Genomic DNA, 23,395 nt, shown 5'->3' with positions numbered 1-23,395 from the left:
TGTGGTAGGGAATGCCGCAATTCCTCAGGCCTGACTCAGTACTTCAACGCTGTCCATGCACTTGCCCAGGAACATCGTGCTCCACCCAGCTCACATCATCCCCCCTGCGAAGATGAACCCAGTAGCCATCTGCCTAGTCCACATCTCCTAGGACATGAAGATTTTCCCCTGGAAGATAATGGAGATGTAGACGTGAATGAAGATGCTGCACGGATTTTTGAACATTCAATACTCAATGGTACGTTGTACTCTATGTCTCAGCTGTGCCTTGCTGACGTTGAACAGGCAGCCCATGCGACAAAGATGGCAATTTCATCACACCTTTCAGTCATGTTACCTGAACTGAACTCCCATTTACCCTGACATTGTCATGAACTGGACAGCCAGCGGACGTCGGCCCATTGTCACCATGTTGACCTCTACCAGCAGTGGGCCCATACCTTTCATGTGTGGGATACTAGCAGTGGGCCCACTGCTAGTGTTCTTATCCCAGTGCTCGGCCCACTAGCAGGGCATATTACAGTGTTGTAACCGTTAAGCAATGGGCCCACCGCCACAGGTCAGAGGGTGGGCCGACGCCAGAGCATGTTATCGCCATCGATGGGCCCACTGCCAAAGTATGATCAATGAGCAGTGGGCCCATCGCCACGAGTGTAAGATGACGGATGGGCCCACCGCCAAAGGTCAGAGTGTTGGCCATGGCCAGAGCATGTTTGTCTGAGCAATCGGCCCACCGCCAGAGTATGACGAATGAGATGACGGATGGGCCCACCGCCAAAGGTCAGAGTGTTGGCCATGGCCAGAGCATGTTTGTCTGAGCAATCGGCCCACCGCCAAAGTATGACGAATGAGCAGTGGGCCGATCACCCAGAGTGTAACCTGAAGGATGGGCCCACCGCCAAAGGTTAGAGGGTTGACGATTGCCAGAGCATGTTATCGCCAGCAATCAGCCCATCGCCAAAGCACCCTCAGTGAGGGCCTTACTGCAAGCACCCATGGGATAGGTCATTGCCAGGACATGTTTCCGCCAGCAATCGGCCCACCGCCAAAAGCCAGTGGGTTGGCCAACGCCAGAGCATGTTATCGCCAGCAATCGGCCCACCGCCAAAGGCCAGTGAGTTGACGATCACCAGGATATGTCATCGCCACCAATGGGCCCATTGTCACATACAGCCCTGCAGTTTCTGGGCGCATTGGTGGTGATGACGTGCTCTGGTGATCGCTAATCCTCTGACCTTTGCTGGTGGGCCCATCACTCACCAGCACTCATAGCGGAGGGCCAATTGGTGGCGAAAACACGGCTTGGCGATGGCCAACCCTCTGACCCTTGGCAGTGGGCCCTTTGCTGGCGGAGCGATATTCCCATGCAGTGAAGCTTTCACTCAGGTCCTTTGGCGATGGGCCAATTGCTGGTAACAACATGCCTTGGTGATGGCGAGCGCAGTCCGCCCATCTCAAGAGTACACTGGAGGAGCGATGGGCTTTAGAGCTTAGTGATGCAGAAGTGAATGTATCCATTTTGTACTGGTATACAAGCTGTTACATAGCGGTCATATATTGCTAACACCAAAACGCTCAAAGATACTAGTTCAGTTGCTGCGATACGCCTCGCCACGAATGTCCCTCAGAATGTACCCCATTTGGAACACGGTCGAGCTGGCATTGAGGTTCGCAACATGCATATCCTCAGTGAGGTTGAGCTCATGCTGAAGACGTACAATGCGCTCCCGCAACATGGCGCGACGACAACTAACCGCAAAGCTATCACCTTCGTCATCGTCCACTATGAATAAGGTCAACATCAGACTGAAGGTTGCCAGGGATGCACTCACTGGAACTGTCTGCCTCTGCTGCGATCTGCGCAAACGATCTACTGAGGCGGGCCACTTGTGAGCCAGAAGTGGCATTCGTCTTTCCAGGGACTGCCATTGGCAGCAGCTGTGTGGTATCTGGGAATAAGCCTGGAACCTGTTTCCAATGGGTGGGACGATAGATTGGCAGCTCATCTGGAAGTGCTGCCAGACTTGGCATCCTGGAAGTAACAGTGACTGGCTCGATGCTGCCTTTCATATAGTGAATGACAGGCGCATCGTGGCGGAAATTGCTGTCATCGAAAGTGCGAGCTGGCGAGTGAGAGGGCGCCGATGGCAGAGGCGGTGGACTTAAAACATCGTCCAACAAAGGCCGCCTCTTTGGAGGCGAAGTGCTGGGACTATTTAGCCACCGGACCTGGCTACGCACAGGCATCGCGCCAGGGCTGTCTATCACCAGAGCTCGCCGTCGTCCTGGCGTGGCGGGAGGACTATTGTCAAAGTCCAGCAGTTTCGGCACTGGTTCCGCGTCAAGTGTCTCGTCCACCAGCATACCCCTCGCCATCGGCGTACTTGCTTGACTATCAAAGTGGATGGATGTACGTGGTGTAGCGTCAAGGGGCTCAGCGATGAGTGATCGTCGAGGGAGTTGGGAGGTGTCAGGAGTGCGAAAGTCAAAAGTGTGAGCTGGTGGAGGAAGGGGAGTAGCTTCCAACAGGGTGCGTCGAGGGATTGGCGAGATGCCAGGAGTGTCGAAGTCGAACATTCCACCGGGCGCGGTGGGGGTGGAATCTGAGATGAGTGCACGCCTATGGATTGGCGAACTGCCACGACTTTCATCCCAAGCTGGCGCCAGAGGGTCAGGAATAAGTGCGCGACTTCCCTCCACAGGCGCCACAGATCCAGATGACGCCTGTACCTTTGGCGAGGCGTGGCGGTGAAGATGCTCATGTGGCGAGTTGGATGGTGCAAATGGAGCCGCCAGGGACGGGGTAGTGTGGCGGGGCGTGAGGGGTGTCTGAGAAGCAGAGTGGAGAGGCAAGGAGATCTGGGCAGATCCAGGAGAGTCAAGGAGATCCGAAATGAGTGGACGACGGGGCTCAGCGATACTATCCTCCTCATCCGACTCGCCCATCGTAATGTCCAGCGTGTCAGGAGGTTCCGCGTCACTGGCCATGGCAGGTAGATTGTGGCGAGCAGACAAGTCTTCGATCAGTCCTGGATCGTGGGAGATCATTTGTAGAAAGGGGATTGATATGACATAGAAAGGTCAGATAACATCACAAAAGAGTCAGATTCCACAAGGAGAGCAATAGAACTTACTGTTGGGAGCCATGAGAACTTGCAGCAGGTCACACTGACCTTGAGAGACTTGAGAAATCGCGCAAGTCCAGCGATCACGTGCAAAGCACGTGGTCGCGTGGCGTGTGAAGTTGAACTTGGTGCAGATCGCGTCTGCCAGCTCATAGCGTCGTCTGCTCCGCCTCCGCTGTACTGCAACCTCTGCTTTTGAAACACCCTCATGCTTTCTTCTGCCAAGCTCGCCATGACTCTGGATATCGACCCCAACTATGTTCTGCAGGCCGCGCGACTGACGGCCATTGTTGCAGCAGCGCCTCGCCAGGACGACCCTCGCTATTCGGACTGGGAGGCGAGGATTTACCTCGAAGTGGTAAGTCATCGGTCGCAGGTCTGGCATACCCTCACCGAATATGCCACACAGAGTCGGCTTGAAAAGAGTTTCCTGCAGCCCTTGAAGTCGTTGAGGATGCCTGGCATCGTCATCAGTGCATTGCTGGAATTCACCCGGGCGTACCAGCAGAAGGCCCTGGCGCGGCTGGACCACATATCGAACGACGACGAGAGGATATACAAGAGGTACCCTCTGGCTGTGCGCGAGTATGGGGAGTGTGAGGACCTGGGAAGGCAGTGGTGGACTGAAGGTGAGTCACAAGCGTTGTGAGGCGTCGAGCGACACACTGACTGCACCAGATCCATATTGCAAGCTGCCACCAGTGAAGAGTACGCCAGCGGAGGGCTGGGGCAATGTGCCAGCCGATGACGACACCCAGGGACGTGGCGAGGAGGACCTGGCTACCGGGGACCTCATCACCAAGGGGAAAGGCAAGAAGAGAGCTGACAATGACATCGGGACAGGCATGGTGGGTGAGCGTATCATCCACGTGGAGGCGGGGGAGGACAAGGGAAAGGGCAAGAGCAAGGAGAAGGCGCAGGGGAAGGCGGCGCATGCGATGAGCGAGGAAGAGGATGGGGGAGAGGGAGAGGGAGAGGAGCAGGAGGGCGAGGATGACGACGATGCCGACAGTGACGAGGACGACGATGCCGACAAAGATGACGACGATGAGATGGCGGAAGACGTGCTGGGTGCAGGCCAGCCCGAATCCATTGAGGTCGATGCGGCGTCGCCCCCTCCGCCAACTGCCAGACCAATATCGATCTCACCAGCTGCCCCATCACTCCGAAAGCGCAAGGTGGTCATCACAGAGTCGAGTGAGGAGAGTGAGAATGAGGAGGTGGCTCCGAAGACGAAGCGGATGAAGCCGATCGAGGTTGCAAAGGAGAAAGGCGAGGCCCCGACCACCTCTGGCTGAGCGCAGCGTGCGCAGAAGAGGATGGTGCAGACCGAGGTGGAGGGCTCGAAGGTGAGCACGAAGAAGAGCGGGAAGAGGAAGGCGAAGGAGTCAAGCGATGAAGAGGAAGTACCGACCGTCAAGCCGCCAAAGAAGAAGCGTGCGACGAAGGAATACAAGAGCAAGGAGTTCATCGAAAGCGAAGACGAGACTCCGGCACCGCCTTCCAATCTACCTGCCAAGACCACAGGGGACTCTAACGACGGTGTTGCGAAGACGAACGCCCCTGCCAAACCTGTCAAACAGACAACGAGGATGACGGCGACGCCTCATGTCGCACCGAAGGCAAAGGCGAAGGGGAATGCAAAGGCGATGGCGAAGGGGAAGGCAATGGTGAAGGCGAAGGCGAAGGTGACAGTGTCGCAGAAGGACATGTGGAAAAAGACGTCCACCCGCGTGTCTGACTTCATGTGGGCACATGCAACAGATTCGGTGAGTAACGATCTTGTGAGACATTGACCTGTGCTAATGTTCCTGCAGCTCGTCCCTTGCGTTGGCTGCCAGAAGAAAGAGTGGCCATGCAAGCTCAACACCGCCAACTTCGGTCGCTGCCTCGAATGTGCAGCACGAGGCGTCAGTTGCAGCATCGCGCCGAGGAACATGGACGGCGTGCCCCTGCGAGGAAACTCACACACCGCACAGCGTGAGTTCCAAGAGATGTGCGCAGCGCTGGTGGTAGAGGGCAAGCCACTGCCCACGTCGCCACCTCCATACGACGTCAAGGTCGACTCCGATGAGCCCGACGGTGCAGAACCCATGGTCATGGGAGCGTCGAAGCGCAAGCCGCTGAAGAAGACCAAGACGCGCAATGCTGCAGCATCCAGCTCCATGGTCAAGGGTGGCGAGGAGGTCGAGGCGACGAAGCAGAAGGCGACCGTCACGCCCTATGAAGCCAACGCTGAAGGCGAGGCCTCGGTGGAGAAATTGTCGAAGTCCAAGCGCGCCCCCAAGTTCGCCACCGCCACTGGAGCTGTGGCTCTGTCCAACTCTGGCGAGGTCTCCAAGTCTGGCACGCCTGCCAAGTCTGGTGCGGTCGCCAAACCTGGCGAAGGTAAGAAATCAGGACCCAAGGCAAAGCCGGTGAGGAGCCAAAACTCAGGTGCGCAAGATGGTGGCGAGGTCACCAGGACCTCAGTACGTGAGCCGGATGAGGTCCCGCCTGCCAAGTCTGTTGCGAAGGAGGGCGGGCAGACGACAAGGGTGGCGATGGGAGGTCGCTCGGGCCCAATGGTGCCCGTGATCACCAGGAAGGTGAAGGTGAGTGCTCCGAAGGCAGCAGCCAAGATGCCTCTGGTGGAAGGCGATGGCATGGAGGAAGCCGCCAGGCTGGCAATGGAGGCGGTGCGGGCTATGGCCTTCCAAACAGGGCCAGCTGCTCCGCCGCAAGCTAGCAGCAGCAAGCGCATGCTGACACCAGTCGCCGACGAACCAGAGGATGCGCCAGAGTATCAGGCAGAGGTGGCGGAGGATGAGGTAAGCAGGACATCTTGTCGTAGCTGGAGTCAATGTAACCATGAAACAGCGCGCGTCCTTGGAGCGGCCACACGACGATCGGCGGCGTTCGCTGCTGATGCCCCACGAGATGAGCGCAGGAGCTGCCGAGGTGGCACAGGAGGTGACGCCCTCCCTGGAGATATCCAAGGCATCGAAGGGAGCGAAGTCCTCCACATTGGCGAAGGCAGGACATCTCGATGAAGGGCGAAGGCCAGCTAAGAGGGGCGCCCCACTGGACCGCAAGGCAGCGAAGAAGGAGGTGGAGGCGAAAAGGGACGTGAAGGCGAACCGCCTCAGAGCAGTGCCTCCGACCAGCAAGGGTAAGTGCGCCCGCCACAGCTTTGAATCCATACAGCGCTGACCAGGGATACAGCACCCCACTTGCGCGACGTCCAGCGAGTGTCTACAGGAAGTCCCGCTCCGGTGAACGAAGGCGACACCCCCAGTGGCGAAGAAACCTCGCAGTCATCCAACGATGACTGCGCGAATTGTGCCAAGTTGCGACAGGAGTTCCTGGCGCACAAGGATGGGATGGAAGTCCAATTCCAGGAGAGGATGGCGGACCTCAACACCGTCAAGGCAGAGATCACAGCGGCACTCCAGCGAATCAACCCGCCATCCGCATTTCAAGAAAATGCCCGGAGCATTCACGAAGAGGTCAAGTTGGCGATGGAGGAGTTTCGCAGGCCGGTCACCATCGAGCTTCAGGAGAGCGTGAAGTTGGCGGTGGCGGACCTCGTCGCCAAGTGACATTGCCTGCCAGAGCTCAAGGAGAAGGTCAACAGGTTGGAGCAAGGCGCGAACCAGACGGTGAGCCAAGCGGACGTCGACAAGCTGCAGGGCGAATTGGCCGACCTCCGTCATTCGATGGAGCTCCAGGCAGCGCGGTCAGACAGCATGGAGAAGGAGCTCAGGTCTTCGGCGGCAGAGGCGATCGCTCAAGCGAGCAAGCTGGAGATGGAATTGGCGCTCGCCAAAGAGGATTCGATGGCGGTGGCGACGTCCGCTTTGGATGAAGCGAAGAAGGTGGGGAAGGAGGTGGCGACGGCGAGAGAGGAAACCTCGCTGGTGGCGAAGTCTCTGGATGCATTCCGAGAGAAGGTCGACTCCGCCATGGTCTTCACCGCCTTTCGCCCAGATAGCCACAATGTGTAGTCATTAGAGTATTGATATACATGCTTTTTAACCTAGCATGGAATCTCCATGCACTCGATTCGCCACCGCCACTCCAAGTCAACTGAATGCCTGCTGAAGTTCTCGCCAACTCCCCTCGCCATTGCCACCATCTCCATGGCTTTACCTATGTAGATCTATGGGTCACATTAAACAATGTGGAAGCCTATGAGTCTACTTTGAACTGGAGTTATATTGTCAAGGTCTGGTGCCGCCACTGCGGGTCTTGCGACCTGCGCCAACTTGGCCACTCTCTTTCACTTTGGCGGCTGCTTTCCCCAGACGGACCGGCTTCAGCTTGGTTTCTCCCTTGTCCTTGACCTCCGGGGTCTGAGGCAGAGCTCGTCTTCACTTTGCGGGAGGCTTGTCACCATCATCCGAGTCCTCGGCCCTCGCATTCTTCTTCCTCGGCGAGGCCACTACCAACTCATCCCGAGTACCACGTCCACGCTTCCGAGGTGGCGGATTGTCTTCGCCAGAGCTGTCTTTGCCATCGGGCTCGGGACGTGCTGGTTGACGTTTCCGCTTTGGATCAGGAAGCTTCTTCAAATCTTTCACAGCTCCTAGTGGATGCTGACTGCGGGTATTCTTGGCGGGCGACTCATCTATCGCTTGATGCTGACTGCGAGTGATCCTGCCGGGGATATTACTCTGAAGGGCATCGGTGATCGACCTTCCCTGGAGCGCTTTGGCTTGACCTGACGGACGATCTTCCGTGGCTGCCGCCTTCCTCGTCTTAGGTATAAACGGAGGCGGTGGCGGTCGTTCAGCACCACTGCTAGGTACGGACAAGTGTGCATCGTCCTCTTCACCATCGTCAGAGGCCCCACCACTGGTCTCCTGGCTCGGCCCTTCGTCTCCTCCACTTGAAATGATTGGTTTGTCAGCTATGGGGGCAGGCTGGTGAGCCTTGTGAACTTTGGCAGCAGTAGCAGCGCCATCGTGAGTTCTTGCAGAGGCATCACCTTCCTGCTCCTCCTGGCCCCCAAGGCCATCGCCACCTTGTGGGGCACCGCGTATGGCAGGCTTGCTCACTGGCTTCACCATGGCATGGGTGATGTTCCCTTCCACCATGTCCAAGGTAATGATCTCGCAACAGCGAAGCAGCTGCTCTACTGCGTCAAATGAGATCGCCGAGTTTACCACATAGTCGGGAAGGTTGGTCGGTTCGCCCTCCTCAATGAACTGAGATCGTGTGAGGTCCCTCAGTGCCATACCAATCATGAGTGCAGATTGTTGTACGCCCTGTGGATGTAAGAACCGATATTTTGTCAGCCATGGTTTGTCGCCCAACCAGTTCTCAACGATGTCAAAGTTGTCCACCGCATGAAATGACAGCGGGAGGTAGCGCTGGCCATACGACCATTCGCTCCAGGGAATCGGATCATACCTGGCGAAACGATACACCTGGGGCTATATGACGGATGATCAATAGTGTATATGAATCCCCACGAAAGGAGCTCACCACAGTCGCAATCTTGACTTGCTTCAGCATATCCTGGTATCGCGGTTCGACAGAAAGGGTGGCGAGAAACACGTCTCTCCTTTTGACGAGGTGGGGCACAGTACTCCCCACAGTATTCCCGCCAGTGAGACGCGGGGCTCGGCCTTGAAGCTCAAGCCTGAGCTCCTTTGTACTGGGCTCCAGTTCACTCCATGCTTCATCGGTCTCCTCTGTGTCAAATCTGTGCAGTTCGCCCAGAGGAAGGTCTTGGAGACCTCGCTTTGCCTTCATCTTGGCACCGCCGCTACCACTCGCTTGAGGTGCACCACCATTGTTAGCCTTACGTCCATTGGTGGTGGCGACTGCCTTGCCCTTCGCTTTATTCGCAATCACGCTCTCGCCATCCCCTGAATCTTCATCGCTGGCCGTATCTTCTTCGGAAGCCATGCTGGGTATATCTGACGAACTCCGATCAGAGTCTTGGCTGCTTCTGGCATCATCTTCCGAGTCGTATGCATCTTTCGTCTTGCGTTTACGCCCACCGCCTTTGGCTCCGCCAGGGGCCGCTTTGCCCTTTGTCGCCTTCGATGCCGCCTTTCCCGTGACCTTGCGCACAGGTTTACCCTTCTTCTTCGCCTTCCCCGCCTTCTTCGGTGTGAGCGCTTCTTGGACCTCATGTTCAGATCCTTCTTCTAATGCCTGTGCTGATCCGTCAAGTGGTGGAAGAGGATCATACTTGGCGGGAGCAGCTTCGCCATCCTTGTCGAAGTACTGGGTGAATCGCATGGTCTGCTCAGGTCCATGTTCCTCTTGGCGTGCCCGCCAGTGGTCGAGGAGGGCACGAACGGGAACACTTGTCATCTTTGAGGGATCGATCCACTGGAAGTTCTCAGGTAGCATCTCCGCTGGAATAACCTCATTGATGTCGTCTATGCTGTTCAGCTTCGTCCATGGCGACTTGCAGTTCCGAACACCCTTCGCCAATGCTGTAAACTGGTCAGCATCTCTCAACACCGAGTGGGAGTGTCATACCGTAGTGATGATTCATGAAGTCTCGAACTTGTACCTTCATCACCTTGAGAGGCACTTCCGCCATACCTTCGGGCACCGACGGGAGCAGAGGAAAACCGTTGGCCGTCAACTGAATCTTGTCCATGGCCCGCATGCAATCGGCAGGTGTCTTCTTCACCGTCACCGTAGTCTCAGTCACACCTAAGGAATCAGGTCAGTGTGCCAGCGACAATGCAACTGAGGTCTTCTTACCGTATTCGCCTTTGGCCCACTCAGAGAACACCTTTGCTAGAGGCTGGTAAGCACGCAGCCACCCAGGATAGGCCCCGAATGGAGTTCCATTGGTGATGGCGTGGTTGACCTCCACCCTTCACTCGGGGGTTAGCAGATGGCGACAGTCGGACGGTCTACGCTCACATCTCTACCTTCAGACTCCCCGCTTCCTTCGGATATGCTAGCATGAATGCCATGCGAATGCCCATGGTGTCCCACATAGTCTTGGCAAACTTCTTCAGATATTGCATCATTCGCTGCTCCCTCAGCCTGTCTTAGGTCAGGATTTGCCTTATGCTACGTGACAGGAGGTACGCACTTCATTTTCGTCTTATCATCCAGAGTGCCATTGCGCCAACTTTCCGCCTTTTCCTCATACACCTTCTGCTCCTCCTTGGACAGTTTTGTCCATTCGGCACTCCGTGCGACTCTCCACACCTTGGAGACATTGCAACCCTTATCTGTCGCGAGTGCTCGTGCGGCCTCAGTCACCTTGTCCCTCTCCAGCGCATCCCACACCTTGAAGGCATTGGGCTTGCCAGAAACATGCATACACTTTTTCGTCGCTTTCTCCTGCGCATGGCGGGCGTGGTTATTGAGCCACTCTCGGATTTTCTGCAGTGAGAGTTAGTGGGGACCTCACAGACATGAAACACTGCTCACAGTTTCCACAATGATGTCGTCATAATTTGACGTGTCGACAAACTGTGTCTTCAGCTTCTGGCGCAAGCTCTGAACCAGAGTCTTGCGTCCCTTGGCATCTGCCGTGTCATAAGACCGCAGCTTCTCAGAGAGTATGGGCTGATGCTCCGTCAAAATTACAAATCTCGCTGGCATGCTTTCTCGATGTCGAGGATGAGATTTTTGTGTTGGGGCAGTGAAGGGGGTCGATAGTTCAACGGGCAGCGCTCTGTCCATTTCCTCGTCGGCCGCCCACAACTCAACATGCACGTGCTGATGGCCCATTTGGGCTTACACCAATTACCCTCCTTGCCATGGTGTGTGGTGACTGCTGAAGCATTGTATGTGTATTTTTCGCAGTGGCGGGAGGTGGTAGTAGGTATGCACTAGCATTCATGCCTGGTGAAAGGCAATGTTGAATGCCGCTTCTATGACAGAGCACACCACGCCAACTTCATCTCGCGAATGCTGGGCGGAGGCAATCTGGCGATCATCTGCATGCCAATCTGTGGGATAAAGGGCTTCCTCGGAGTTAGGCTCAGCCAATTAGATGGCGGTGACGAAGGGCCCAGACATGGCGGACCACCCAGCCCGTGATCTGGCATGGCGGCATCAAGTCCGGCTCGGCGGCATGATGAACATGTGAGATGTGCAAGGGGCGTGCTTGCAAGCAATATGCAGGCAGATGAATGCATACTGTTCTTTGCCATTCTGGCCCCTCCTACATTCTCCCCTGCATCTGCAAGCCAACCGCCTGAGCCCGCCATACACCTGTGCATTCCTTCAACTGATGCATGCTGTAATCGTCCCATTGATTGGCAGATAGTATCAAGATGAGCAATCTGTCACCCATGCCACTGACCGATCAGATAGCAGGAGTCTTGGAGCTCATGTTCCGCCGAAAGCTCCATCTGGCCACTCATGCAGCCCATTCTGCGCCATCTATAGAAGTGCCTCCGTCCATGCCATCCGCCCTCCTATTGGAGTGCAATGGCATTGCAGATGCTCTTGTGAAGGCCATCCGTAATCCTGGTAGTCATTAGTCTTGCTGCAGGTCTGATCACACTGATCACACCATTGAAATAGTAAGGCTGCAGTGGGACATTGATAGATATTGCGACAGCCTTTCGATTCAGCCCATGGGGCAGAATGAAGTCCTCGAGGCAGAACTGGAACGGAAGTGGCCTCCTCCATTTGGTGAGAGCGAAATACGCATAGACCAGCCTGCCACCCTCGTGGACATGCACGGACGCATCTTGGCTTGGATACTTCCAAGAGTGTTGATACCAGACCGCCAGGTGAGTGGCTTGCCCAGCCTTGCGCTGTGATCTGACAAATTTGTCAGACGAAGATGCTCCAAGCGACCAGGGCCCTACACCCAGCAATGGCAGCCAGTAAGCCTTCCAGCACCACCGCCAGTTGGCGACACAACCCGTTGTACTTCTTGCCTCCTGAGGAGTGTGCCCAATTCCCAGCGGGCTCCTTGTGTCTCTCGCCAGGTTGGTTCCAACAAGTAAGAGAGGTGGGTCTCCTCGCCACGCCATTTGCCTTGCGTCTGGACAGCCTTTGCAGCATATGGAGTCTGGGAGGCTGGAGACCTCCGCCAGCCTGAAGCTTGAGGGTGGAAGAAGTTGGCTGCGTGATATTCATGACTCCTCCGCATTGCTGGGTGCCATCCTGGCCGTCATTCACCCAACACTATATGCCGCAGGACGCCAGTGCTTAGGTTTGATCCAGCAAGACCCAGAATTGCGAGAGATGGCGCTGAACTGGTCGTCGCCATTCAATGCACTCCAGGTGATCGCCAACCGGGAAACTCCTTTCCACCGAGATAGCAAGACAAGATACACCTTCTACGACCTGTTGGCGACGTTGGGCAACTACACTTGCGCGTGGTTGAAGTTCCCCGCCATGCATGTCACCATCGATTATAGTCCTGGAACTGTCATAGCCTTCTGTGGAAAGGCGATTCGTCATGGCGTCACTCGAGCAGATGGCGAAAGGCTCGTCTATGCATACTTTATGCGAGAGGGTGTCCAGAACAGGCTAGGCATTCCGGCGCCCCACTGGATGCAAGCTTCATATTACGCCTCACACATTGGCATGTGCACAGTTCATCACCGAGTCTGCATTCCTAACTCAGAACAGGTCCTAACTGGCTCGCTTATTAGAGGGACATCATGCCAAAGACTGATGGAGACGAGAACACTATGCAGGGGATGGAGACTGTCGATGGCAGCTTCATTGGTGGGACAAAGTTGGCGGAGGTGATGGCGAAATGTATGGAGTCTCGAATTTCCGAATCCTAGCTGAAGGTTGGCGAGCGCGCGGTACGAGTGCGCATTTCACATCTCGACAGTGTTCAGCTCAAGGTGTAGTTATCACTGATGGCAGCATATGGTTGGCGGACCTCAAAGTTGGCGGAGATGGTGGTGAAATGTGTTCGGTCGAGAAGTTGTGAGTGCTAGTGGGGCAGATGGCGGCAGCGTTGGCGAGCGCGCGGTGCAAGTGCACGTTTCCCTTTTGAACATTATGCTACTCCGAGTCAAGGCAAAGTTAGCACTGAGAGCGACATACAATTGGCGGACCTCTCACCAACATGGCATCCTTATCTGCATAACGCTGATATGGTGCCTAAAGAGACCACGAGGTGATAAGGCCCAGGCATTGCAGCCATTCTTAACCACCTTGATGAGTAGTCTGATGGGCAGCAAGGCCGTGTGTGATTTGCACGTGTTGTGCGATAGGGACACAATGCTCATCGATTGGCTTGGAATACGACTCCCCACTGACCTGAACCATGAGCAGACGCAACAAAAGCAGGCTCGTTGTAGACCTGGATGACGAGGTTGAGTTTGTGACCAAGGTAGCTAAGCAGACCACTAGGGGAGTACGCTATGTGGACGTACCTTTGCCCATGCCCACGGGTTCAAATGTGCCATTGCCTTCCAAAAGTCCATCGAAGGCTCCAGCTTCAGGCTCCTTGTTTAACTTGGATGATGGCGACATCCTGGGCAACATAGGTGTGCCGATTCAGCTGGATCTGGCGGCTCGGAAGACAAAGGTGGGCACTCCCGCCATGACCATCTGACGGTCTGACCATGCGCGATAGACCCAGAATGACTTCATGAGGGACTGGATACCCCACTGTGATGACTATCTTCATGCCATTGTCGAGATGGAAGCCCCGCCTGAGCCCAGAAACTGTGCGGAATGCAAGGTTGGCGAGGGATGGTGGCGATGCCTGGACTGTATGGGCAGACCGCTCACCTGTACCGACTGCTGTCGTAATGGCCATCAGCGTGCTCCTTTCCATCGGATAGAGCATTGGCAGGGTCAGTATTTTGAGCCGGCATCACTGTATCGGGTTGGCGTCTGCATCCATTTGGGGCATGGCGGAGATCCCTGCCCTCTGGGCGCCTTCACAGCACATAACAACCCTGCGCCGGTGGTGGCCCCGGGGTCCGATTTCTGGAATGCCTCCAATGAAGACCTAAATGCACATGATGGCGAGGTCTCAGATGATGGCGAGGTCCCATTCAACTTTGCACCTCTGGCAGGCACCCTTGATGGTGAAGCAAGGCAAACCGATGATGCTCCCGATCCCACTTGGGAGGAAGATGTGCCACTGGTGCTCTCCCGGCCACCTCGCCGTGACAGTTACGGGAATCGGATCATAGTCATTGTCGACATCTCTGGCGTTCACCATATCGGCGTTGACTGGTGCCAGTGTGAGATGGCAGTGGAGTGTGACATGCAGCTTCTTCAAATGGGACTTTACCCTGGTACCGTCGAGGATCCCCATACCGCCTTCACATTCGCTGTCCTCGACGATTTCCTTCTGGAGAACAAAGAGTGCAAGACGGCGGCATTGAACTACTACAGCAAGCTCAAACGGGTCACGAGCAATGCCTTCCCTGGCACCGTTCCTGTAAGTGTTCACATGCATTCCCATGGCCCAACCGTTCATGCCAGTTTCTCGCCAGGACCGTTATCGTGAGCTGATGCGGGTGTCCCGCCAATGGCGCCAACTCAAATATCGCAAGTGGCATGGCTTCTCACACGATGCCCTCCATCCTGTGGAGAAGGGTGGCCTCGCCATCTTTTGTCCCGCCTGTCCCCAGCCTGGGCTCAACCTGCCTTTCGATTGGCAAGCGGATCCAGTGCAGTGGAAGTTCAAATGCGGCTTTGTCATAGATGGCAATTTCAGTGCAGAGCACATGAAGATGAAGCACCCCGAGGAGGACGTTGCCCTCAGTGACGGCCAGGCATTCATGGTCGGCCAAGAGGATTACAAGGCTCATCTGGCGGTGGCCATGGAGTCCCATCAGGTGCGTGTCTGGCTGCACGTTCTTCTTCCGCCCTTGACTCCTAAGCCCACCAGCGCTCCACTTGTCATGAGCACCGTGCTGTCAATCAGGCCAATGTGGATCGCGCCAACCTCGACGCCACAGGAATCGGGGCCACTGCTTGCACCAGACATGGTTTCTTCGTCCCTCATACTGTCATCAATTTCCAGAAGGGAGAAAGGTTCACATATGTCTCTTGTCATGATTCATTCTCACCGACGCACCCTCTGCAGACAAATGAATATGGATTACTCTCTCAGCAATGCGCTCCTGACCCTCACCGGTATCACCCTCGTCCTCATCATGTACGACATCATGTGCCAGTATGGCGTCCATGTCCGCAAACGTTTCCGCCACAGCGCCTATCTGAGGATGCCCTTCGAGCTCAAGATAGACCAAGGCATCGGCTTGTTTCATGTGCACGGACACCAAGATTGCTGCTTCCAACGGTTCTCGCCCAACTTTATAGTTGGCGCTGGTATGGTCGATGGCGAGGTCATCGAGACCCTGTGGGCGCCCACAAATGAGGTCTCAGGCAGTACCAGGGGCATGACCCAAGCTCACTGCCAAGAAGTCCTTGACGATCACATGAATGACTCCAACTGGAAGAAGACGACTCGCATGGGTGAGCCTGGTTCCTCCTTCCCTATTTGCCACCTGCCTTATGCTGCCTACAGTGCCAACCTTGATGACAAAGTGGAAACGCGTGCTCCTGGGCTTCCCAAGAAGCAAGGAGTCCTTTGAAGCTTTATCTGCATCCACAGATGAGGAGGTCCTTGAGGCATGGCAGAAGGAGTACGACGACGCTATGGAGGCTCGCCAAAATGATCCGAAGATTATGGACACCTTCGATGTCCAGCTCAGGAAGGGTGAGTATCCTTCCATCGTCGTGTGGCATGTAATTGACGTGAATGCAAGCCCCGGGTAAAGACCTCACCCAACTCAGACTGGCGGGCGAGGAGTCCGCCAAGGGCTTGGAGAAGGGCACCGCCGGATGGTTGTCGACTGGCCTCAGAATTCAAGAAGCACAGTGAGTTTGCCTCGTCTTTACAAAAATACAGCTCTGACGGCCTTCAGGCTTAAGCTTGCGAATGATATCCGCAAGGCGGGTCAAAATCCGAGCGTGGTGGAGGACCTCAAGACTCTCGAGCGCCGTCAGCGCCTCGAAGTCAGCATTCTCACATTCCAACGTTGCTCTGAGAAGTTCATGGGAAGGTTGGAGGACGTTCCCGCCATGGAAGATCGTGACGATGGTGCGCTCTGGGATTCCTTGGATGAGAATCCTTTTCAAATACACCCAGAGGACGCTGAGTATGGCGAGGATGCGATTCCACCCGAGCAAGCTTCCTTGAATTTACCTTCGCAGATCGGATTCGTGGCCGCCGTCGCCAACGGGCTCCAGACCCTGGCGGCCCAAGAGTTGGAGTTGCGCAAAGGCCTGATGAATGACATCCTCCACGAGCTTCGCATGGCGCTTGGACTGAAGTCTTACCTCTACTGCAAGAGGGTTCGTCCCGCCAACAGCGTCGGAACCATGACCCGTGCACAGGCGGAGGTTCATGCTGCTGATCAGACCGTCTTGGCCTGCACCAGGCTCTATTCTGCCAACTGACGCGCCATTATGCACTTGGGCACCACCGATGAAGACTTGGCCCTCTATCGCCCTTTGGATAAGAAGGACCTGCACGTGAAGACTGCCGTCATCGAGGCTAGCACCTCCGGGCTCAGGAACGTCAACCTGGCTTGGTTCTGGACCATGGATGTCGCTGGAGATCGAGGTTCATCAGAATGGATGGACGAGTGTTCGTAATTGTCCGATTGATCTCTAGGCCTCCTGCTAATTTACCCTCCAGTCTATAGAGTGAATTGGCTGCGTGCCAGAGCTCGATATGAGAGATGGAGGGAGGAGCGTGTCTTGGTCCACTCCGAAATGGCCTGGACCATAGCCACCTTCAAGCGGAATGCGGAACGATGGGCTCACTGGCTCGAGATGACGGATCCTTCCTGGCGGGGTCATGTTTGCTATGCCGCCAGGCAAGTGAGTATGTGGCGGACCTTCGCCAGCCATGCCACTGACGCGTTCAGCCACATCCTCGCCCTGGACATTGAGGACGAAAGGGCGGGCGATGAAAATGTGCTTTGAGTCAGGGTTCACTGGGGTGTACGCATATTCATGTTTGCTATATCGATGTAGTGATCGTCATGTATGTAATTCCTACTCACCAATATCACATTTGGCGAAGTGACCTCCATCCTCGCCTGAGGGCTTCATCTCGGCATGTGCTCTCCAATCGCATGACATCAGACATCAGATAAGGTCGATCAGATATCAACCTCGGCTCATCCACTCACTGTCATGTCTGCCCAGTCTTCAACATCAGATGCGCGCCCCTGCCTGTTCTCCAGAGGGAGGTTGCAGTTGGAAGTCTACACTTGGAGGATCCAAGAAGCTGTTCTGGCACTGGAGCCTGACCCAGATCACTTCACCAAGGTCCGTTGGGAGGAAGGCTTGCGCCGGGAGATGGTACGCCTTTCTTGCTGATATCGCCTGACCCTGCTGAGTCCTGTGCAGTTCGCCGTCAGGGGTATCTGTGGCGACCTCGCGTTGGCGGGTCATGCTGACCATATTGACCATGGCGGAGTTATCGCCAGTGTCCTCACCGTCTGCACTTTCAATCGCGAAGTTCTGCGCCCCATCAGCATTGACGTCAAGGCGATTCCACGCCCCACCACCCTCGTTCCTCGTCCTAAGAACCTACTCGAGGATTCACCCGACTACTGGTGGAAATGGGATCGTCAGGTTGGGCCGGTGGGGAGCCCTATGGAGGCCTGGTGGTACAAACTTGGTGATCCCTGGGTGAGTGGTACGTTCCAGCACCTTACAGTCTTGCTGAACCTCGAGAACGTAGGAGAAGGTGTACACCGTCTCCGAGTCTACACTGGTGCAGCTTGAACAGCTGCATGTTCGCATCGCGAACCTCACTAGTTGGTTGCACGAGAGGACAGATCAGAACCTGGATGTGGTGCTGGAAGAGCTGCAGGAGGCGACGCGGCAGCTGCGTGAGTTAGGAATGTAATCGCCCAATGCCAGGCGTCCGTTCGTGCTGTAGTGTGTCGAATATAAGGTTGTCATGTCTTTGAACCTGGGCAATGTACCTGGTGTGGTAAGGCGAAACATAGTAGCCACATACTCTCCTCAGGAGGGCACATCCCCAATGGTATCTGATGCATGGCTCGAAAGCCAATGCCACATGGGAGAGTTTGGCGAAGTCATTCTGGACTGCATGTTCAGATGGCGAGTGATATCCACCACAGTTCGCCAACCCTACTCACGGTGGAAAGGACCGCCATTCATCTCCACATACTCTACCCAGAAGGGCACATCCCAAATTGTATCTGATGCATGTCTCAAAACGCCGATGCCAATTGGGAGAGTTTGGCGAAGTCATTCTGAACTCCATGTTCAGATGGCGAAGGATATTCGCCACAGTTCACCAACCCTTCCCACAGTGGGAGAGAGTGTGATACTGCAAGGAGAGCTGATAGTGAGCTAACCAGAATTGGAGGGAATGATGGGTGGATTACGTGGAAATTATTGGCTGGCGGTAGCTCCATCATTGCCCTGTTAGGCGGTGGATCAATCACTGAAAAATATGCCCATGGCAGTTGACTGATCGCTGAGAACTACACCTATGGCGGTGGGCCGATAGGTCTGAGCAAGAGGTGCCGCATGAGCAACGACTCGGCGTCGGAGCCCCCTTCTTCTGTGGTGTCCTTCGGCTCGTACGCTGATTTGCACACGTCCGCATCCTCGTCTACTTCGTGCTCTTCGGTTGACTTCGGGTACAATCTGTTCACTTCGTATGGTCTACTTCTTGGCTCGGGCAACAAGGTGTGGCATCCGCCCATGCTTCCCCCTGACCAATCTCCACATTTCATACATCCGCCCATGCTTCCCCCCGACCAATCTCCATGTTTCATACATCCACCTATGCTACTCCCTGATAAATCATCCGGTATGTTCCTTCACCCACCCATGCTTCACCAAGACGACACGGACACGATACGAGCCCAGTTGACAACCTAGGGCAAGGCAAATAACTCAGCTATGCCCGGGCTAGTCAGATATTTCAGGCGACCCATGCTTATGGGCTCAGAAATATACCTATGGCGGTGGGCCGATGGCTGTATAATAGCCCCGTGGTGGTGGGCCGATCGCTCAGAACACTACCTATGGAGGTCGGCCCATTGCTCAGAACCCTACCTATGGGGTTGTGCCGATGGCTGTATAATAGCACCGTGGCGGTGGGCTGATCGCTCAGAAATATACCTATGGCGGTGGGCCCATCGCTCAGAACACTACCTATGGAGGTCGGCCCATCGCTCAGAACACTACCTATGGCGGTGGGCCGATGGCTGTATAATAGCACTGTGGTGGTGGGCCGATGGCTGTATAATAGCACCGTGGTGGTGGGCCGATCGCTCAGAACACTACCTATGGCGGTGGGCCCATCGCTCAGAACACTACCTATGGCGGTGGGCCCATCACTCAGAACACTACCTATGGTGGTCGGCCCACCACTCAGAACACTACCTATGGCGATGGGCCGATGGCTGTATAATAGCACCGTGGCAGTGAGCCGATCGCTCAGAAATATACCTATGGCGGTGGGCCAATCGCTCAGAACACTACCTATGGCGGTTGGCCCACCACTCAGAACACTACCTATGGCGGTGGGCCGATGGCTGTATAATAGCACCGTGACGGTGGGCCGATCGCTCAGAAATATACCTATGGCGGTAGGCCGATCGCTCAGAACACTACATATGGCGGTGGGCCGACGGCTCTATAATAGCCCCAGTGGCGGTGGGCCGATCGCTCAGAAATACTCCTATGGCGGTGGGCCCATCGCTCCAGCATTCCCTTCATCGCCATGAGCCGATCGCTGACAGCTCCTTACACAGACCGATGGGCCGACGTCCGCTGGCTGTCCAGTTCATGACAATGTCAGGGTAAATGGGAGTCCAGTTCACAAACATGACTGAATGGGCTGATTTCATCTCGAAGGACTCCCCACCACCACCCAGGACCAATGCTCCACCGGATGATTGGACACCATACGATAATCGGGTCGAGTTCGAGACTGCCGAATTCCTATTCAAATGGGACCAAATGTCCCAATCAAAAGTCAACGCTCTCATGGATTTGTGGGCGGCGTCCCTTCTCCCGTTCGGTGGAGAACCACCATTTGCCGACTACGCGGATATGTATAATGTAATTGATGCGACAGAACTCGAAGGAGTGCCATGGCGGTCCTTTACTGCAGCCTACACTGGTGCCTTACCTGTTCACGACACATCGTCATGGATGTCAACGACGTATGACGTTTGGTTTAGAGATCCCCGCCTGGTCATCAAGAACATGCTTGCAAATCCCGACTTCAGCCATGAATTTAACGCTGCCCCATATTGTGAATTTGACAGCTCAGGAAAGCGTCAATACACCAATGTAATGTCAGGACAGTGGGCCTGGAGGCAAGCTGTGAGTTTACTTGTTGTCTCTTAAGTTCCGATCGTGATGCTGATGCTAAGATAGGACATCATTAGCAAGGATGAGGCTACGCACGGATCCATGTTTATTCCGGTGATCCTAGGCAGTGACAAAACAACTGTTTCTGTCGCAACGGGGCAGAATGAATATTATCCGCTCTACCTCTCCATCGGCAACATCTTCAACAATGTCCAATGTGCCCACAGGGATGGGCTGATGGTGGTAGGCTTCTTGGCAATACCAAAAAGTATGTGCACTTCTTTCGTTGTGTGTCAAATTTGTCTGACTGAGACTGTACGGTGACATAGCTGAGCGTAAATATGCAGACAGTGCACTGTTCAGGAGATTCAGATGCCAACTATTTCATTCAAGTCTTGCGACAATTCTGGATAGTCTGCACCCCGGAATGTCAACTCCTGAGGTCACGCGGTGTCCTGATGGTCACTTCCGGCGAGTCATCTTCGGTTTGGCACCATATATTGCAGATTATCCAGAGCAGGTACTCGTCTCATGTGTTGTGTCAGGATGGTGTCCGGTGTGTGTACTCCAAGCTGCCGCAAGCCCCATGTACTCATTGTTTGATTTGGCAGGTGCTTGAAGCATAGGAAGAATCTCGACAGTGAAGACCCAGGTTTGCGACGTGCGCGCAAACACACAGAAGAGCTAATCAGAACGTTTGATCCGGGCATATTGTGGGATGAATACGGCCTTGTCAGCGATGTCATTGTAAGTCTTTCGATGCAAATTCTGCTGTGTTCGAGCGATTTAACTCCTTGTACCTTCTGCTTAGCCATTCACTGCAAACTTCCCCCGTGCAGATATCCATGAATTGCTATCGGGTGACCTCCTGCATCAAGTCATTAAGGGAACTTTCAAAGACCATCTGGTGACCTGGATTGGTGAGTATCTGTTTCTTACGCATGGCAAGGAGTGCGGAAAAGAGTATCTCGACGAGATTGACCACAGGTGAGCCCTCTAGTATTTATATCAGTTTTTTGGACTAACGTTGAACGTGCCTAGAATAGCTGCAGTCCCGTCATTTCCTGGTCTGCACCGGTTTCCGAAGGGCCGTGATTTCAAGCAGTGGACTGGAGATGACTCCAAGGCGCTCATGAAGGTACATGAATTGATGCCGATTCAGATTCAAACTTATAACATCTATCTACATGACTAGGTCTACTTACCTGCGATCTCTGGTCTGGTGCCTCCGGATATGGTGCGCGCAATCAGCGCCTTCCTCGAGTTCTGCTACCTTGTTCGCTGTTCTGTTCACGACACAATTCAACAAGTACAGCGTGCCCTTGACAGGTTTCATCACTTCCGAGTCATCTTTCAAGAGTCTGGTGTTCGAGAAGACGGATTCTCTTTGCCTCGACAACACTCACTGGATCACTATCCAAGGCATATTGAGAACTATGGTGCTCCAAATGGGCTCTGCTCTTCGATCACTGAGGCGAAGCACATCAAGGCTGTTAAGCAACCGTGGCGCCATTCAAGTCGCTATGAGGCACTCAGTCAGATGCTGTTGACCAATCAGCGTCTGGACAAGCTGGGTGCTTCGCGCGCTGACTTTGCGGCCCGAGGGATGCTTGAGGGGAGCTGTCTTTCTGACGTGCTGCTGTCCTTGCAGAAGCTCGAGACAATTGATGAGGTTGACGAGGCTAATGAGGAAGGTTCCCGTTCTGCGGACAATGACGAGGATAGTGACAGAGAAGAAGAAATGAACGGTAATGGTGTTGTTGAAGGGCCTCGGGTACTTGCTTCAGTGACTATGGCACGCCGATCTCGTACGTCTACCATCCTTTGTGTGCATGATATGTAACTAATCTCTTTGAGGCATGCAGAGCATGGATACCCGCACACCATCGTGGAGTTAGGGGCTCATGTCGATCATCCACACCTCCCCAACCTCGTTAGACAATTCCTTCAAGACCAGCTTCATCTGGAGATGCCCTCGCAATGCGATAGCCCCCGACTCCCATCGCTCCTCTCCACTGCGCACCTCCGCGTACGAGTGTTTCATTCTGTTGTTGCTACCTTCTATGCACCAAGCGATCTCTCGGGTGTTGGTGGGATGCATCGTGAACGGATTCGTGCAACGCCTTCATGGAAATCAGGTCCGGCCCGTCATGATTGCCTTTTTGCCGACAAGGACCCATCGCAGGACGGGATGAGAGGTCTGCACGTTGCACGTGCCCGACTATTCTTCTCATTCAAATGGCAGGCGAAAGAGTGGCCATGCGCCCTCGTTGAATGGTTCTCACCTGTTGGGGATGAACCGGATGATGAAACCGGCATGTGGATTGTCACACCTGATTTTGACACTGACTGTCGCCGATCTGCTGCTGTCGTTCATCTCGACTGCATAGTCCGCGGAGCCCATCTGATTGGAGTCGCGGGGGAGCACTTTCTCCCTGATGGCTTGGAATTCACAGACTCGTTGGACGCTTTCGAGGCCTTCTATGTGAACAAGTATGCAGATCATCATGCTCACGAGATAGCGTTCTAGGTCATGTGAGGTCGGAGACATTGTGATTGCATTTGCAGTATGTAGTAGTAGATACATGGCGACGCATACAGGTCAACTGCACTTCTGAGACAATTGGTTGTCCTTACCGCTCTGAGTGTTCCTGGGCATTATATGGGCTCCAGACGTCCAGACAGATTTCAGACGTCCAGATGGACTTTCAGACGTTCAGGTGGATTCAGAACGATTTCAGACCATCTCAGATCGTGACGTTTTGCTGATGTGGGCGTATCGTACTACCATCTGCGCGCAAGATCTGTCTTGCAGCGCTTCCAGGTGCATGCTGTGATATCGCCAGACAGCTGTCGCCGTTGACTCGAAATTTTAGGAACGTACGCGTGTTAACTGCCGAGCAAACGTCCCCATGTTTGCCTCATGTCATAGTTCTGGACAAGGTTCTCCGTTTTGTACCATATCACCGGGTTCCTCT

General features: G+C 54.8%; 4 protein-coding genes across 4 annotated transcripts; 2 read left to right on the top strand and 2 right to left on the bottom strand.

Annotated features, from left to right (window-relative positions):
* Nucleotides 1-1,589: 1,589 nt before the first annotated feature.
* Nucleotides 1,590-3,147, bottom strand: SCP_0100320 (hypothetical protein; the record flags this gene model as incomplete). Its single annotated transcript, XM_027752272.1, has 4 exons — nt 1,590-1,706; nt 1,755-1,783; nt 1,833-3,029; nt 3,135-3,147. The coding sequence occupies 4 exons, from the start codon at nt 3,145-3,147 to the stop codon at nt 1,590-1,592; spliced, it is 1,356 nt and encodes a 451-aa protein (XP_027608073.1).
* Nucleotides 3,148-3,333: 186 nt separating this feature from the next.
* On the top strand, nt 3,334-7,111 carry SCP_0100310 (hypothetical protein; the record flags this gene model as incomplete). Its single annotated transcript, XM_027752271.1, has 8 exons — nt 3,334-3,483; nt 3,535-3,754; nt 3,804-4,381; nt 4,439-4,894; nt 4,943-5,935; nt 5,985-6,276; nt 6,330-6,675; nt 6,742-7,111. 8 exons carry the CDS (start codon nt 3,334-3,336, stop codon nt 7,109-7,111), a joined length of 3,405 nt encoding a protein of 1,134 aa, XP_027608072.1.
* A 366-nt stretch (nt 7,112-7,477) lies between these two features.
* On the bottom strand, nt 7,478-10,694 carry SCP_0100300 (hypothetical protein; the record flags this gene model as incomplete). The annotated part of the gene is made up of 7 exons (XM_027752270.1): nt 7,478-8,542; nt 8,595-9,559; nt 9,606-9,785; nt 9,837-9,952; nt 10,002-10,127; nt 10,177-10,472; nt 10,521-10,694. The coding sequence occupies 7 exons, from the start codon at nt 10,692-10,694 to the stop codon at nt 7,478-7,480; spliced, it is 2,922 nt and encodes a 973-aa protein (XP_027608071.1).
* A 695-nt stretch (nt 10,695-11,389) lies between these two features.
* SCP_0100290 (hypothetical protein) lies at nt 11,390-22,947 on the top strand (the record flags this gene model as incomplete). The annotated part of the gene is made up of 27 exons (XM_027752269.1): nt 11,390-11,570; nt 11,625-11,836; nt 11,884-12,051; nt 12,102-12,650; nt 12,710-12,818; nt 12,905-12,995; nt 13,347-13,602; nt 13,651-14,469; nt 14,525-14,869; nt 14,923-15,068; nt 15,121-15,512; nt 15,565-15,756; nt 15,806-15,917; nt 15,965-16,394; nt 17,256-17,411; nt 17,460-17,744; nt 17,797-17,947; nt 19,744-19,787; nt 19,853-19,900; nt 19,956-20,429; nt 20,484-20,660; nt 20,963-20,973; nt 21,029-21,164; nt 21,229-21,404; nt 21,459-21,555; nt 21,613-22,225; nt 22,283-22,947. 27 exons carry the CDS (start codon nt 11,390-11,392, stop codon nt 22,945-22,947), a joined length of 7,035 nt encoding a protein of 2,344 aa, XP_027608070.1.
* Between the last annotated feature and the right edge of the window lie 448 nt (nt 22,948-23,395).

Source organism: Sparassis crispa, assembly GCF_003851025.1.
Source record: "Sparassis crispa DNA, contig_000000F, whole genome shotgun sequence".
NCBI classification, from domain to species: domain Eukaryota; kingdom Fungi; phylum Basidiomycota; class Agaricomycetes; order Polyporales; family Sparassidaceae; genus Sparassis; species Sparassis crispa.
Note: the sequence above shows the minus strand (reverse complement) of the source record. Positions and strands in the feature narration are given on the sequence as shown.